At 63.6% G+C, this 12,161-nt stretch overlaps 1 protein-coding gene across 1 annotated transcript in view; it reads left to right on the forward strand.

Annotated features, from left to right (window-relative positions):
- Nucleotides 1-12,161, forward strand: part of RIPOR1 (RHO family interacting cell polarization regulator 1) — an 80,215-nt gene that overhangs the window by 54,928 nt on the left and 13,126 nt on the right. Inside the window, exons 3-10 of the mRNA XM_065416547.1 lie at nt 4,962-5,114; nt 7,715-7,793; nt 8,308-8,331; nt 9,273-9,326; nt 9,729-9,881; nt 9,972-10,035; nt 11,720-11,763; nt 12,034-12,159. Coding sequence (XP_065272619.1) covers nt 4,962-5,114; nt 7,715-7,793; nt 8,308-8,331; nt 9,273-9,326; nt 9,729-9,881; nt 9,972-10,035; nt 11,720-11,763; nt 12,034-12,159 — 697 coding nt within the window. The remainder of the gene's footprint in view (nt 1-4,961; nt 5,115-7,714; nt 7,794-8,307; nt 8,332-9,272; nt 9,327-9,728; nt 9,882-9,971; nt 10,036-11,719; nt 11,764-12,033; nt 12,160-12,161) is intronic.

A 12,161-nucleotide genomic window follows, 5' to 3' on the forward strand; every position in this document is an offset into this window, starting at 1 on the left:
CTTAAAACTCTCTTAAAATCACTACCAATACCTCAAAGCAATCAGTTGTGCACAGATCCTGCTCGACTACGCCACTGTGACGGGTTGGATCACAGAGACCCCCTTGGGAACTGCCAACTGATGTGCCAAGACTACTTCTGCCCCTGCTTTCCCTGCCAGCTTGGGACTCCAGCACCCTGTCTTGTTGAGCCAGACACGCCAGTCTGCTCCAGCACAGACCCAGGGTCTGAACCACATGCCCCAAAGCTGCAGACTTAACCTGAAAGCAATTTACAGAAGTGTTCCTGTCTTTAACACTCAGATGCCCAACTCCCAATGGGGTCCAAACCCCAAATAAATCCGTTTTACCCTGTATAAAGCTTATACAGGGTAAACTCATAAATTGTTCGCCCTCTATAACACTAATAGAGAGAGATGCACAGCTGTTTGCCCCCCCCCCCAGGTATTAATACATACTCTGGGTTAATTAATAAGTAAAAAGTGATTTTATTAAATACAGAAAGTAGGATTTAAGTGGTTCCAAGTAGTGACAGACAGAACAAAGTGAATTACCCAGTAAAATAAAATAAAACATGCAAATCTAAGCTTAATACAGTAATAAAATTGAATACAGTTAAAACCTCACCAGTTCCAGTAAGCTTCTTATATATATAGACTAGTCTCCTTCTAGTCTGAGTCCAGCAATCACTCACACCTCCTGTGGTTACTGTCCTTTGTTCCAGTTTCTTTCAGGTATCCTTGGAGGTGGAGAGGCTCTCTCTTTAGTCAGCTGAAGACAAAATGGAGGGGTCTCCCACAGGCTTAAATAGACTTTCCCTTGTGGGGGGAGACCCCCTCCTCTCTCCTATGCAAAGCTCCAAGATGGAGTTTTGGAATCACATGGGCAAGTCACATGTCCATGCATGACTGAGTTTCTTACCAGCCAAGCCACATTCCTGGGAAAGCTCCGCTGTGGATTGGCATCTTTGAGTTCATTGTTGGCTTAAGTGGTTCTTGATTGGGCATTTAATTTGCACATTCCTTTCTCAATAGAAATCAAGCAAGTACACAGCCAATATTCCTAACTTCAAGTACAAAAATGATACATACATACAAATAGGAGGAATAGATTCAGTAGATCATAACCTTTACAGAGAGATGTTACATGGCATATGTAGCATAAAACGTATTCTAGTTATGTCATGTATACATTCATAAGCATGTTCCATAAAGCCTTATGGGGGCCCCGTCACGCCGCTGTTGTACGGGAGGCCGGTCAGGGAGCAGGTTTGATGCGCTCGCAGTGTTCATGTTGCTGAGGAGACGTGCCGAGCACTCTGCACCAGCTGGAGTTTCCCAAGTGCTGAAGGGTTCGTGCCCAGGTGTGTGTCAGTGCTGGAGTCCAGCTGAGAGGTGACGAAGGTGTGACTAACAGGCCGGTCTCCCAGCCTCGTGGAGGTGATAGAGAGAGGTACTTGCAGATGCTGCTATGGGAGAGCTCAACATAGGCAAGGAACCAGGGGCTCTCGTAAGCTACAGACTGAACTGACCAGTTGTGGGTGTGTATCTTCAGGCAAAGGAGAGTGCACTGTGGCTGGGAATGCTTTGCTCTGCCCACCAGCATCGCCCCTGTCTTCCACCAGCTGGTTTTCATCCACGGGCGGCTCTCACCCCAGCACTGGGCCATCTTGGTGGTGGTGGGGACAGCAGAGCTGTGTGTCACCTGCGTGTTGCTGGCACTACATGATGCCTGAGCAGCTCACCTAGTGGCTGCGTGTAGCTGCTGAAAGGGACTGGAGAGAGCACTGGTCCCTGTGGGACTCCACACGTGAGGGATCTATGGGGGAGGTGCAGGCTCCCAGCACTGGGTGCGTCCCTCCAGGAAGGACACAAAGCTTTGTAGAGCGCTGCCCTGCCCCCCGCCACCTCTCTCAGGTGACAGCAGGATCTCCTGGGTGGCAGCGTCCAGTGCTGCAGAGAGGTCCCGGAGCATGAGCACGGGGGTCTATCCGCGCTCTATGGGCAGGAGGAGCATCCATCAGTGCCACAAGCTGGTTTCAGCTCCACGTCCTGGCCTGAATCCTGATCATGCTGGATGGAGAATGTTGGGTTTAGTGAAATGAGCACGTGGTTGGCCTTTGGCTAGCATCTCCAGCAGCTGCTGAGGACCTGAAGGTTTGGCTGGGGCGGTCGTTGGCTAGCACCGAGGAATCCAGGGTGTTGGTCCAACTGGCATGTTGGAAGGAGGAAGGGAAGGTTCCTTCTCTGACGGAGGCATTGGCTGTTCCAGTCAGGAGCTCTGTCACCGGCCAGGCAGGCCAGGCTCTGCGGGGGCGCTCAGAGCGTCTTGCTGTGGGACTGGGCTGGGTGGGGGGCTGGCGGAGCAGGCTGTTGGCAGTAGGGCGACTCTCTTGGCAGCACATGGGCTGGGCTCTGAGCCAGGCTGTGGGTGCTCAGGGTTGGTGGAGCAGTTCCCCACCCTGGCTAGCTCCCCCTCGGGGCCAGGCTGAGCCGGCAGACAGGAAGCTTCTCTAGGCAGGTAATACGGTCTCAGCCCAGGCTTGGGGGCCAAGTTCCCTCTAAGCTGCACAGCTGTGTAGCCGCACAGCAGCCTATCAAGGGCCGTGCAAGCACTCAGGGCTGCGGTGGGGAGGCGCGAAGGCGCCTCTCCTGCAGCCCCAGCCCTGGACTTGCTGCGGCCAGGGAGAGGTGCTCTCCCCCAACCTCAGTGCTGCTGCAGTGAGAGAGGGCTCGGGGGAGTCCTCTCGCCCCACCCCAGAGCCTGCACCCCCAGCTGGAGCCCGCACCCCAACCCTCTGCCCCAGCCCTGAGCCCAGCATCCCTGGCCCCATCCCAGAGCCCGCACCCCCAGCCGGAGCCCTCACCCCCTCCCACACCTCAACCCTTTGCCCCAGCCCTGAGCCCTACATTCCTGACCCCACCCCAGAGCCTGCACCCCCAGTCGGAGCCCTCACCCCCTCCCACATCTCAACCCTTTGCCCCAGCCCTGAGCCCCCTCTCACACTCCGAACCCCTCGGCCCCATCCCTGCCACACATCACCTCCATATTGGTGCACATAACAAAATTCATTCCACACATGGATGTAAAAAATTAGAGGGAACACTGGTTGGGGGGATTCTTTGGTCCTGCCGTCCCAGCCTTTGGTTTCTGCTGTGGGCGCTCGAGTGCCTCTGGCTCCGGGGGTCGGAAGACCAGAGATCCGTTTGTGTGACAGGGCGGGGGGCCATTTGGGGGCCCGCGTGGCGAGGGTCAAGGCTAGCGTCCATGGTAATGCTGAGCAGGCCCTGGGCTCCGTGTCCTGCGGGCAGAGTGGGGCTGCCCAGCCCTGCTGGAGTGCTCGACTCGGGCCGTGGGGCGCTCTGGGGAGCTGGGCGAGCTCTGGCTGCTGCCTTAAGGAGGTGATGGTCTGGCCCAGGCAGTGGTGGCGTGCTGTCCTAAAGATGGGCTTCTAGGCTCCAGAGCTGGCCCAAGGGGAGATGAATGTGTGGGGATTTCTGGGATCCTGGGGGAGAAAGAGGACAGCTGGAAAGACCCACGGGCATCATGCCTTGCTTAGAAATCCGGGATGGAGCTTCCCAAGGGGGGGCCGATGGGGTTGTGGGAGAGTTTTCCGAGGGCCACGCTGGGACCCCCAGTGCCTGGAGAATGTGCCGTGCTGGGCCCACGTCCTCTCTCTCGGCGTCTCAGTTACGGGTGGTTGGGAGCTGCCCCTGGGCAGGGAGTCTGGGCTGTGGTCCTTGCTGTTGGGTGCTGGGTTAATGGCTTGCCCGGGTGTGCAGAGGTTACATTTCCTGTCTCTGTGGAGGCGCTGAGTGATTGTGAGAGTCCTGCATCCGCTGTTCTGTTCCCTGCCCGTTTCGGGCATGTGGCCTGGGGTTGAGTTCTCAATGCATTGCTTGAACGGGGCCGTGGCAAACTCTGCAGGGAGGAAGCTGGCTTCCGAGCGCGTGAGCTGTGACCAGCCCCACTTCTTGTCCCAGTTAGTGCCCAGCAAACGAGCAGAGCACCAGGTCTCCTTCACGCCCAGCACTCCCCTGGCCAGTAGAGGAGCCCTGAAATCGGAGCAGGCTCTATCTAGCCACCGTGGGTGCCACTTCCAGAACCAGGGGTTCAGAGGCGCAGCCGGAGGTGGTGCTGGCGTCCGCCTCAGCCCCAGGTGCAGCCACAGAGTCGGCTTTGATGGTTGGGGTGCTGGTTGCTGGAGAACCTGCCCCCTCTCCCGGTTCTTCCTTGGCAGTCGAGTGTCCGGGCCATGGGCTCCCCCTCCCTGGTCGCTCAGAGCCCAGGTGCGTTGCCCATCAGGTCGCACTGCAAGGCTCCTCTCTCCAGCGCTGAGAGGTTTGATTTGGTGTGTGTGGGGGGGTTCTTCATGAGTTATTAACATGCTTAGAGCGGCGCGTTTCCATGGCCGGGACCTGTGTCGGAGGCCGGATCGACCCGGGGTTACTGGCAGGCTCACTGCTGCAGACATGGCGGTGATTGGACATGGGCATGGTGGCTTTGGCTGCGGTTCTGGCCCTGTCCTGGGTGCACAGAGAATTGTGGTCCGGCCCAGGCTGGGATGGGCTCTGTGACTACGGGGGCGGGAATGTGGGCCCCCTTGACCTTCCTACACCAGCCCTGCATGGCCCTGGCCCCGCTCAGCGCTGGCTAGAGTGGGTGAGCGTTCAAGGAGATGGGACGCCCACACTGCTGGCATTGCTACCGCCCGGCTTTGAGCAGGGCTAGCCACCGGCAGCTCTCCGCACCCTGGCACTAGCCCCAGGTGGCAGGTTCCCACTGAGCCATAGCAGGTGGGAAAGGGGGAGGGCTGCCGTTGCTCCTGGCGCTTCCCCCCTCCGTGATTCCTGCAGAGTGTGGCCTTGTCCCCAGGCGCTCGGCTCCTGGCACCGGGCAGCAGGGACCAGGTGGCCGCGCCAGCAGGAAGCTCACCCGGCCTCTTTGTGCTTCCTCCCCTCAGGAACCTGCCTCCCTTCAGCACCCCAACGGTGTCCAGGAAGACTGGCTCCCGGGTCAGGAGGATGTTCTCCATGTCCCACAAGTCCCCCCCACCCAAGGTGCCACAGCCTGACCGGCTGGACGAGGTGTACGAAGCGCTCAAGAAGGGGCTGACGTAAGTGACCTGCCCCGCGGCGCCCAGCCTGGCTGCACAGGAAGGGGAGCAGCCGGCCATGCAGCTGGATGGCCCCGAGCAGGGGGTGCGTGGGAACAGAGCAAGGGGCGCCCGGCTCTGCACGGAGACACGGGGCTCCCTGGGAGGGCCCCGGACAAGCCGGTTCCTCTGCACGGGGACTGGGCGGCTGTGCCGTTGGGCTGCAGATGAGACCGATTCTCTGTGGCTGGGCTAGGCGGTGGCCCCGGGAGAGCTGAGCTGTGCCCAAGTGGCTACTCCAGAGAAGCTGTGCTCCAGGGCAGTCTGAGCCCCGGCACCAGCCCAGCCCTGTGTCAATCCCCCCCTCAGACGGCTGCCGGGAGCTTGGCGGTGTCTGCGGGCCGGGGGGGCTCCCACGGCTGTGGTTTGTGACCAGCCCTTATTGTAAAGCACTGTGATTCCTGTCACTGGCTCGCTCGGAGGCTCCCTGCTGAGTGACTGTCTGTGAGAGCTGGGGGGCGGGGGCCGGGTGTGGCCAGTGGGGGAGAGTGAGCTGGGGGAGTGCTGGGTGTGCCCGGTGGGGGCAGGGGCTGGGGCTGAGCAAAGTAGGTGGATATGAGTTGGGGGCAGGAAACTGGCGCCCTGGGTAAACTTGTATTTTGGTACCCCTGGCCCCTGCAGGTGCCCCCCAAACACCTCCCCACCCCCCTCCCAACACCGCCGGGCTCCACTGCCTCCCCACAGTGCTGGGGGGATGGGAGCCAAGCGTGGCCGGTGGGTGGGGTTGAGCTGGAGGGGGGCGGGTGCCGGGTGTGGGGTTGAGCTGGGGAGGTGGGCGCCAGGGGTGGGGTTGAGCTAGGGAGGTGTGGGGCAGGTGTGAGGTTGAGCTGGGGAGGTGGGTGCCGGGTGTGGGGGAGAGCTGGAGGTGTGGGGCAGGTGTGAGGTTGAGGTGGGTGCCGGGTGTGGGATTGAGCTGGGGGGGGTGCCGGGTGTGGGGGAGAGCTGAGGGGGTGGGCGCCGGGGGTGGGGTTTAGCTAGGGAGGTGTGGGGCAGGTGTGGGATTGAGCTGGGGGGGGTGCCGGGTGTGGGGGAGAGCTGAGGGGGTGGGCGCTGGGGGTGGGGTTTAGCTAGGGAGGTGTGGGGCAGGTGTGAGGTTGAGCTGGGGAGGTGGGTGCCGGGTGTGGGGGAGAGCTGAGGGGGTGGGCGCCGGGGGTGGGGTTTAGCTAGGGAGGTGTGGGGCAGGTGTGAGGTTGAGCTGGGGAGGTGGGTGCCGGGTGTGGGGGAGAGCTGGAGGTGTGGGGCAGGTGTGAGGTTGAGGTGGGTGCTGGGTGTGGGATTGAGCTGGGGGGGGGTGCCAGGGGGGGGGAGAGCTGAGGGGGTGGGCGCCGGGGGTGGGGTTTAGCTAGGGAGGTGTGGGGCAGGTGTGAGGTTGAGCTGGGGAGGTGGGTGCCGGGTGTCGGGGAGAGCTGAGGGGGTGGGCGCCGGGGGTGGGGTTTAGCTAGGGAGGTGTGGGGCAGGTGTGGGATTGAGCTGGGGGGGGTGCCGGGTGTGGGGGAGACCTGAGGGGGTGGGCGCCGGGGGTGGGGTTTAGCTAGGGAGGTGTGGGGCAGGTGTGAGGTTGAGCTGGGGAGGTGGGTGCCGGGTGTGGGGGAGAGCTGGGGGAGGGGGCACCGGGGGGGGGGTTTAGCTAGGGAGGTGTGGGGCAGGTGTGAGGTTGAGCTGGGGAGGTGGGTGCCGGGTGTGGGGGAGAGCTGGAGGTGTGGGGCAGGTGTGAGGTTGAGGTGGGTGCCGGGTGTGGGGGAGAGCTGGAGGTGTGGGGCAGGTGTGAGGTTGAGGTGGGTGCCAGGTGTGGGATTGAGCTGGGGGGGGGTGCCGGGTGTGGGGGAGAGCTGGGGGGGTGGGCGCCGGGGGGGGGGGGTTTAGCTAGGGAGGTGTGGGGCAGGTGTGAGGTTGAGCTGGGGAGGTGGGTGCCGGGTGTGGGGGAGAGCTGAGGGGGTGGGCGCCGGGGGTGGGGTTTAGCTAGGGAGGTGTGGGGCAGGTGTGAGGTTGAGCTGGGGGGGGTGCCGGGTGTGGGGGAGAGCTGGGGGGGTGGGCGCCGGGGGGGGGGTTAGCTAGGGAGGTGTGGGGCAGGTGTGAGGTTGAGCTGGGGAGGTGGGTGCCGGGTGTGGGGGAGAGCTGAGGGGGTGGGCGCCGGGGGTGGGGTTTAGCTAGGGAGGTGTGGGGCAGGTGTGAGGTTGAGTTGGGGGGGGGTGCCGGGTGTGGGGGAGAGCTGAGGGGGTGGGCGCTGGGGGTGGGGTTTAGCTAGGGAGGTGTGGGGCAGGTGTGAGGTTGAGCTGGGGAGGTGGGTGCCGGGTGTGGGGGAGAGCTGGAGGTGTGGGGCAGGTGTGAGGTTGAGGTGGGTGCTGGGTGTGGGATTGAGCTGGGGGGGGGGGGTTTAGCTAGGGAGGTGTGGGGCAGGTGTGAGGTTGAGCTGGGGAGGTGGGTGCCGGGGGTGGGGGTGAGCTGGGGGGGCAGGTGCTGGGCGCTGCCAGCCAGTGTCTCTGCAGCGATTGGGGCTGGGCTCCGCTGGCTGTCTCTATGCCCAGCCTGGGGGTTAACGTGGGGGGTGCTCTTGCCCGCAGAGCCTACCTGGAGGTGCACCAGCTGGAACTGGAGAAGCTCAGCACCCAGATCCGCGAGTCCAAGAGGAATTCCCGCCTGGTGAGTGCGGGTCGCGCTCGGCTCCGTGGGCACTGCTCTGCTCCGGCTCCTCCCCCTGCGCTCTGCCTGGGTCCCTGGGCGGGGTGTCTCCACAAGGGAGCTGGAGAGGGGATTGGACCAAGGGCGAGACAGGAGCGGCGAGTCTGGGCGGGGTTACAGTGCTGGCTGGATACCCAGGGCGGCCCCTGGTGCCTCCCCTGCAGTCCGGGGTGCCTGTGCATGGGTGTGAGCTGCAGAGCCCTGCGGCAGCCCAGCGGTGCGCCGTGATAGCCCCTCCCTGTGGTCTGCGCGCTGCAGTGGGAACCCAGCTGAGGTTCTGGCGCTCAGGCAGCGAGCTCCTTAGCATAGGGCCCCCCACCCCGGGGCTTCCCATGCTGCATGTTACGTGCGCGCTGCTGGGGTGTTGCATGTTTGTGCTGACATGCTGCCAGGTGCCAGCGTGTCTGATGGCAGTGCCATGCGTGATCCCAGTGATCTCTGAGCTCTCACCCCTCTCCTGTCCTCCTTTCTCTAGGGCTTTCTCTACGATCTCGACAAGGTAAGGGGCTGGTGCTGAAAAGAGCCACTGGGGGAATAGTGGGGCAGGCCCCTTGCTGAGCTCCTGACGCTGCTCTTTGGGCCCCCTCCCTCCCCTCCGAACTGGGCACTCACCCATTCACCCTCCTGACTGGCCTCGTCAGCTCTCCTCCCCACGCAGGCCTCCCAGCCGGACGGTGCCTGAGGTGCAGGGGAACCTGGGGCAGGCTCTGTTAACGGGGCGCCTCCCCCCTTGTATCCTGCTCCGTTGCACAAGGGCCGCGTTGGGAAATCCAGACGCCAGCATCCAACGGGCGACTGACTGTGCTCTGCCCTGGACCAACCCGCTGGGGTGGGGGCTTTGGGGGAGCACACGGACAGAACCTCTGGGCTAACGGGCCTCGGACAGCCGGTGTGGTGGCTGAGGGGGGCCGGCACGGGTGGGGTTCTGCTTGGGTTTGTGCCCTGGTCACTCAGGGCCTGTCTGTCCCACGTCTCCTAGAAGCCTCCGTGGGTGGCTGGAGAGCTAGCCGGGTCACGGCCCCACCAGCGCCCCGAGTCGCTTGGAAGGCTGCGGAGCCACGTGGTTTTGTAGGGAGTTAGTGGCTGGCTTGCAGCCAAGGCCTGACGCACATGTGGGAGAAAGGCGCTCTCGGTTACCGCCTGGGCAGCCTGGGGCTGAGCGCTGGGCCTCCATGGGGACCCCAGCCCTAGCGGGGAGGCAGTTCAGCTTTCCCGTCCTGCCATACCCCGTGACCCCGGACGCAGCAGCGGGGAAGCCCGTGCTGGGCCTGTGTGTCCTGGAGCCGCTCCTTGTGGCCTGGCCCCGTGCTGGGCCTGTGCGGCCAGGAGCCGCCCCTTGCGGCCTGGCCCCGTGCTGGGCCTGTGCGGCCTGGAGCCGCCCCTTGCGTCCTGGCCCCGTGCTGACTGCATCTGACCCACTCTCCTCCTGCTCGGTTCCAGCAAGTCAAGTCGATCGAGCGGTTCCTGCGCAGGCTGGAGTTCCATGCCAGCAAGGTAAGGGCGACCTGCCTGGGGGGAGGGGGGCGCCCCTCACGTCATGTGGCTCTTATAGGCATGTGGGGGGCGTCTTTCTCCCTCTACATACTTCAGTGCTTCTCAAAGCTGGGATTACCCTGAGTGAGGGACAGTCCGTCCCTCCCCTCCCCCTCACTGCTGCCCCGGGCTCCCCCTCCCCCTCCACTGCTGCCCCGGGCTCCCCTCCCCCTCCACTGCTGCCCCAGTTTCCCCCCACTGCTGCCCTGGGCTCCCCTCCCCCTCCACTGCTGTCCCGGGCTCCCCTCCCCCCACTGCTGCCCCGGCATCTGGAGGCGTGGAGGTGGAAATGAGGGGAGTGCGGAAGGGCCCCCCGAGCGCTGCGCCCAGCCCCTCACTGTGGCGCTGCGGCTCTCGTTGCAGATCGACGAGCTCTATGAGTCGTACTGCATCCAGCGGCGGCTCCGCGATGGGGCCCACAACATGGTCAAGGCCTACACTGCCGGCTCCCCGGGCAGCCGCGAGGCACGGGACAGCCTGGCCGAGGCCAGCAAGGGCTACAAAGAGTACACCGAGGTAGGGGGGCCGGGCGGGGCGCAGGGGGGGCCGAGTGGGGAGGGGCTGGAGCCTGTGGCTAACGGGTGCTCTCGTCCCTTCTGTCCCCAGAACATGTGTCTGCTAGAGAGCGAGCTGGAGAGCCAGCTGGGGGAGTTCCACGTCAAGATGAAAGGTACCTGCCCCCCCCCAGTGCCCCCCGCTCCCCATCCCTGCTCCCCCTCCCTCACCCCCTTCCCGCTCCCCCCACACCCTTCTCCCCTTCCCGCTCCCCCTCCCTCACCCCCTTCCTGCTCCCCCTTCCCGCTCCCCCTCCCACACCCTGCTCCCCCTTCCCGCTCCCCCTCCCACACCCTGCTCCCCCTTCCCGCTCCCCCTTCCTGCTCCCCGTGCCACACTAAAATCATGAGTGATGTGGAGAAAGTAAATAAGTTAAAAAGTGAATAAGGAAAAGTTATTTACTTGTTCCCATAATACAAGAACTAGGGGACACCAAATGAAATTAATGGGCAGCAGGTTTAAAACAAATAAAAGGAAGTTCTTCTTCACACAGCGCACAGTCAACTTGTGGAACTCCTTGCCTGAGGAGGTTGTGAAGGCTAGGACTATAACGGGGTTTAAAAGAGAACTAGATAAATTCATGGAGGTTAAGTCCATTAATGGCTATTAGCCAGGATGGGTAAGGAATGGTGTCCCTAGCCTCTGTTTGTCAGAGGATGGAGATGGATGGCAGGAGAGAGATCACTTGACCTGTTAGGTTCACTCCCTCTGGGGCACCTGGCATTGGCCACTGTCGGCAGACAGGATACTGGGCTGGATGGACCTTTGGTCTGACCCAGTGTGGCCGTTCTTATGTTCACCCTGCTCCCCCCTTCCCGCTCCCCACTTCCTGCTCCCCCTTCCAGCTCCCTCCCACACCCTGCTCCCCCCAAACCTGCTCCCCCAACACCGCTCCCCCCACACCCTGCTTCCCCTTCCTGCTCCCCTTCCCCCTCTCCCACCCTGCTCCCCCCTCCCACACCCTGCTCCCCCAACCCCACTCCCCCCCACACCCTGCTCCCCCAACACTGCTCCCCCTTCCCACTCCCCGTGCCCTGCTCCCCCTTCCCACTCCTTCCCACATCCTGCTCCCCCTTCCCGCCCCCCCCGCTCCCTGTTCCTGCTCTCCTTCCTGCTCCCCCACCTTGCTCCCCCCAACGCCGCTCCCCCCTCATACTCCGCTCCCCCTTCCTGCACCCCCACCTTGATCCCCCCAGTGCCGCTACCCCTCCCACACCCCCTCCCCCAACCGCACTCCCCCCTACCCCCACCTTGCTCCGCCTCCCAGACCCTGCTCCCCCTTCCAGCTCCCCCCACCCTGCTCCCCCCAACGCTGCTCCCCCTGCCCCTTCCCGCTCCCCCCACCCTGCTCCCCCCAACGCTGCTCCTCCCTACCCTTCCCACTCCCCCGACACAGCTCCCCCTCTCACACCTGCTCCTCCCTACCCTTCCCACTCCCCCAACACAGCTCCCCCTCTCACACCTGCTCCCCCCACCCTGCCCTCCCCATACCCCGCTCCCTCCTATGCCCCACTCCCCCTTAGCCCCCTGATCCCCCCCCCACTCCTCCCCCACACCCCGCTCCCCTTGCTCCCTGTTCCCCCCCATCCCACTCGCCTCCTGCCCAGGCCTGCCCTGCGCATGGGACTCCGCACCAAGCCCAGGGCAGGGGGTGAACCCTGGGCCCTTGATCCCCCTCTAGCCGCGCGGCTTAGCAGAGGGGCTTCTCTTCGGGGCAGGGTGGGGCCTTGCTCCTGTGCCAGCCGCGGGGGCCAGGGGAGTCGGCTGGTTCTAAGCTTCCCCTCCCGCTTCTCTTGCAGGACTGGCCGGGTTTGCCAGGCTCTGTGCTGGGGACCAGTATGAGGTACGTGGGGAAAGCAGCTGCAGGCGGCAGCGAGCGGGGGGTGGGATGGGGTCGCTGGCAGAACCAGCCACTGAAATTCTCCCGGGGGGCAGAGGGGAACCCCAGGCAGCTCCCCTCTCCCTAGAGGACAGAGCGAACAGGCCGCCGAGCCCCGCCCCGCCCCGCTGCAGGGAGACGCGTGGGGATTGGGGATTGGCTCGGAGTGGCTGGCGTGGCTGTGTTCTGGCTGAGCCCCGCCTGGCATCGACCCCGCACTCTTCTCGCCCTCAGATCTTCATGAAGTACGGGCGCCAGCGCTGGAAGCTGAAGGGGCGCATCGAGGGGAACGGGAAGCAGGTGTGGGACAGCGAGGAGATGGTCTTCCTGCCCCTCATCACCGAGTTCCTCTCCATCAAGGT

Source organism: Emys orbicularis, chromosome 14 (assembly GCF_028017835.1).
Source record: "Emys orbicularis isolate rEmyOrb1 chromosome 14, rEmyOrb1.hap1, whole genome shotgun sequence".
Lineage (NCBI taxonomy): Eukaryota > Metazoa > Chordata > Testudines > Emydidae > Emys > Emys orbicularis.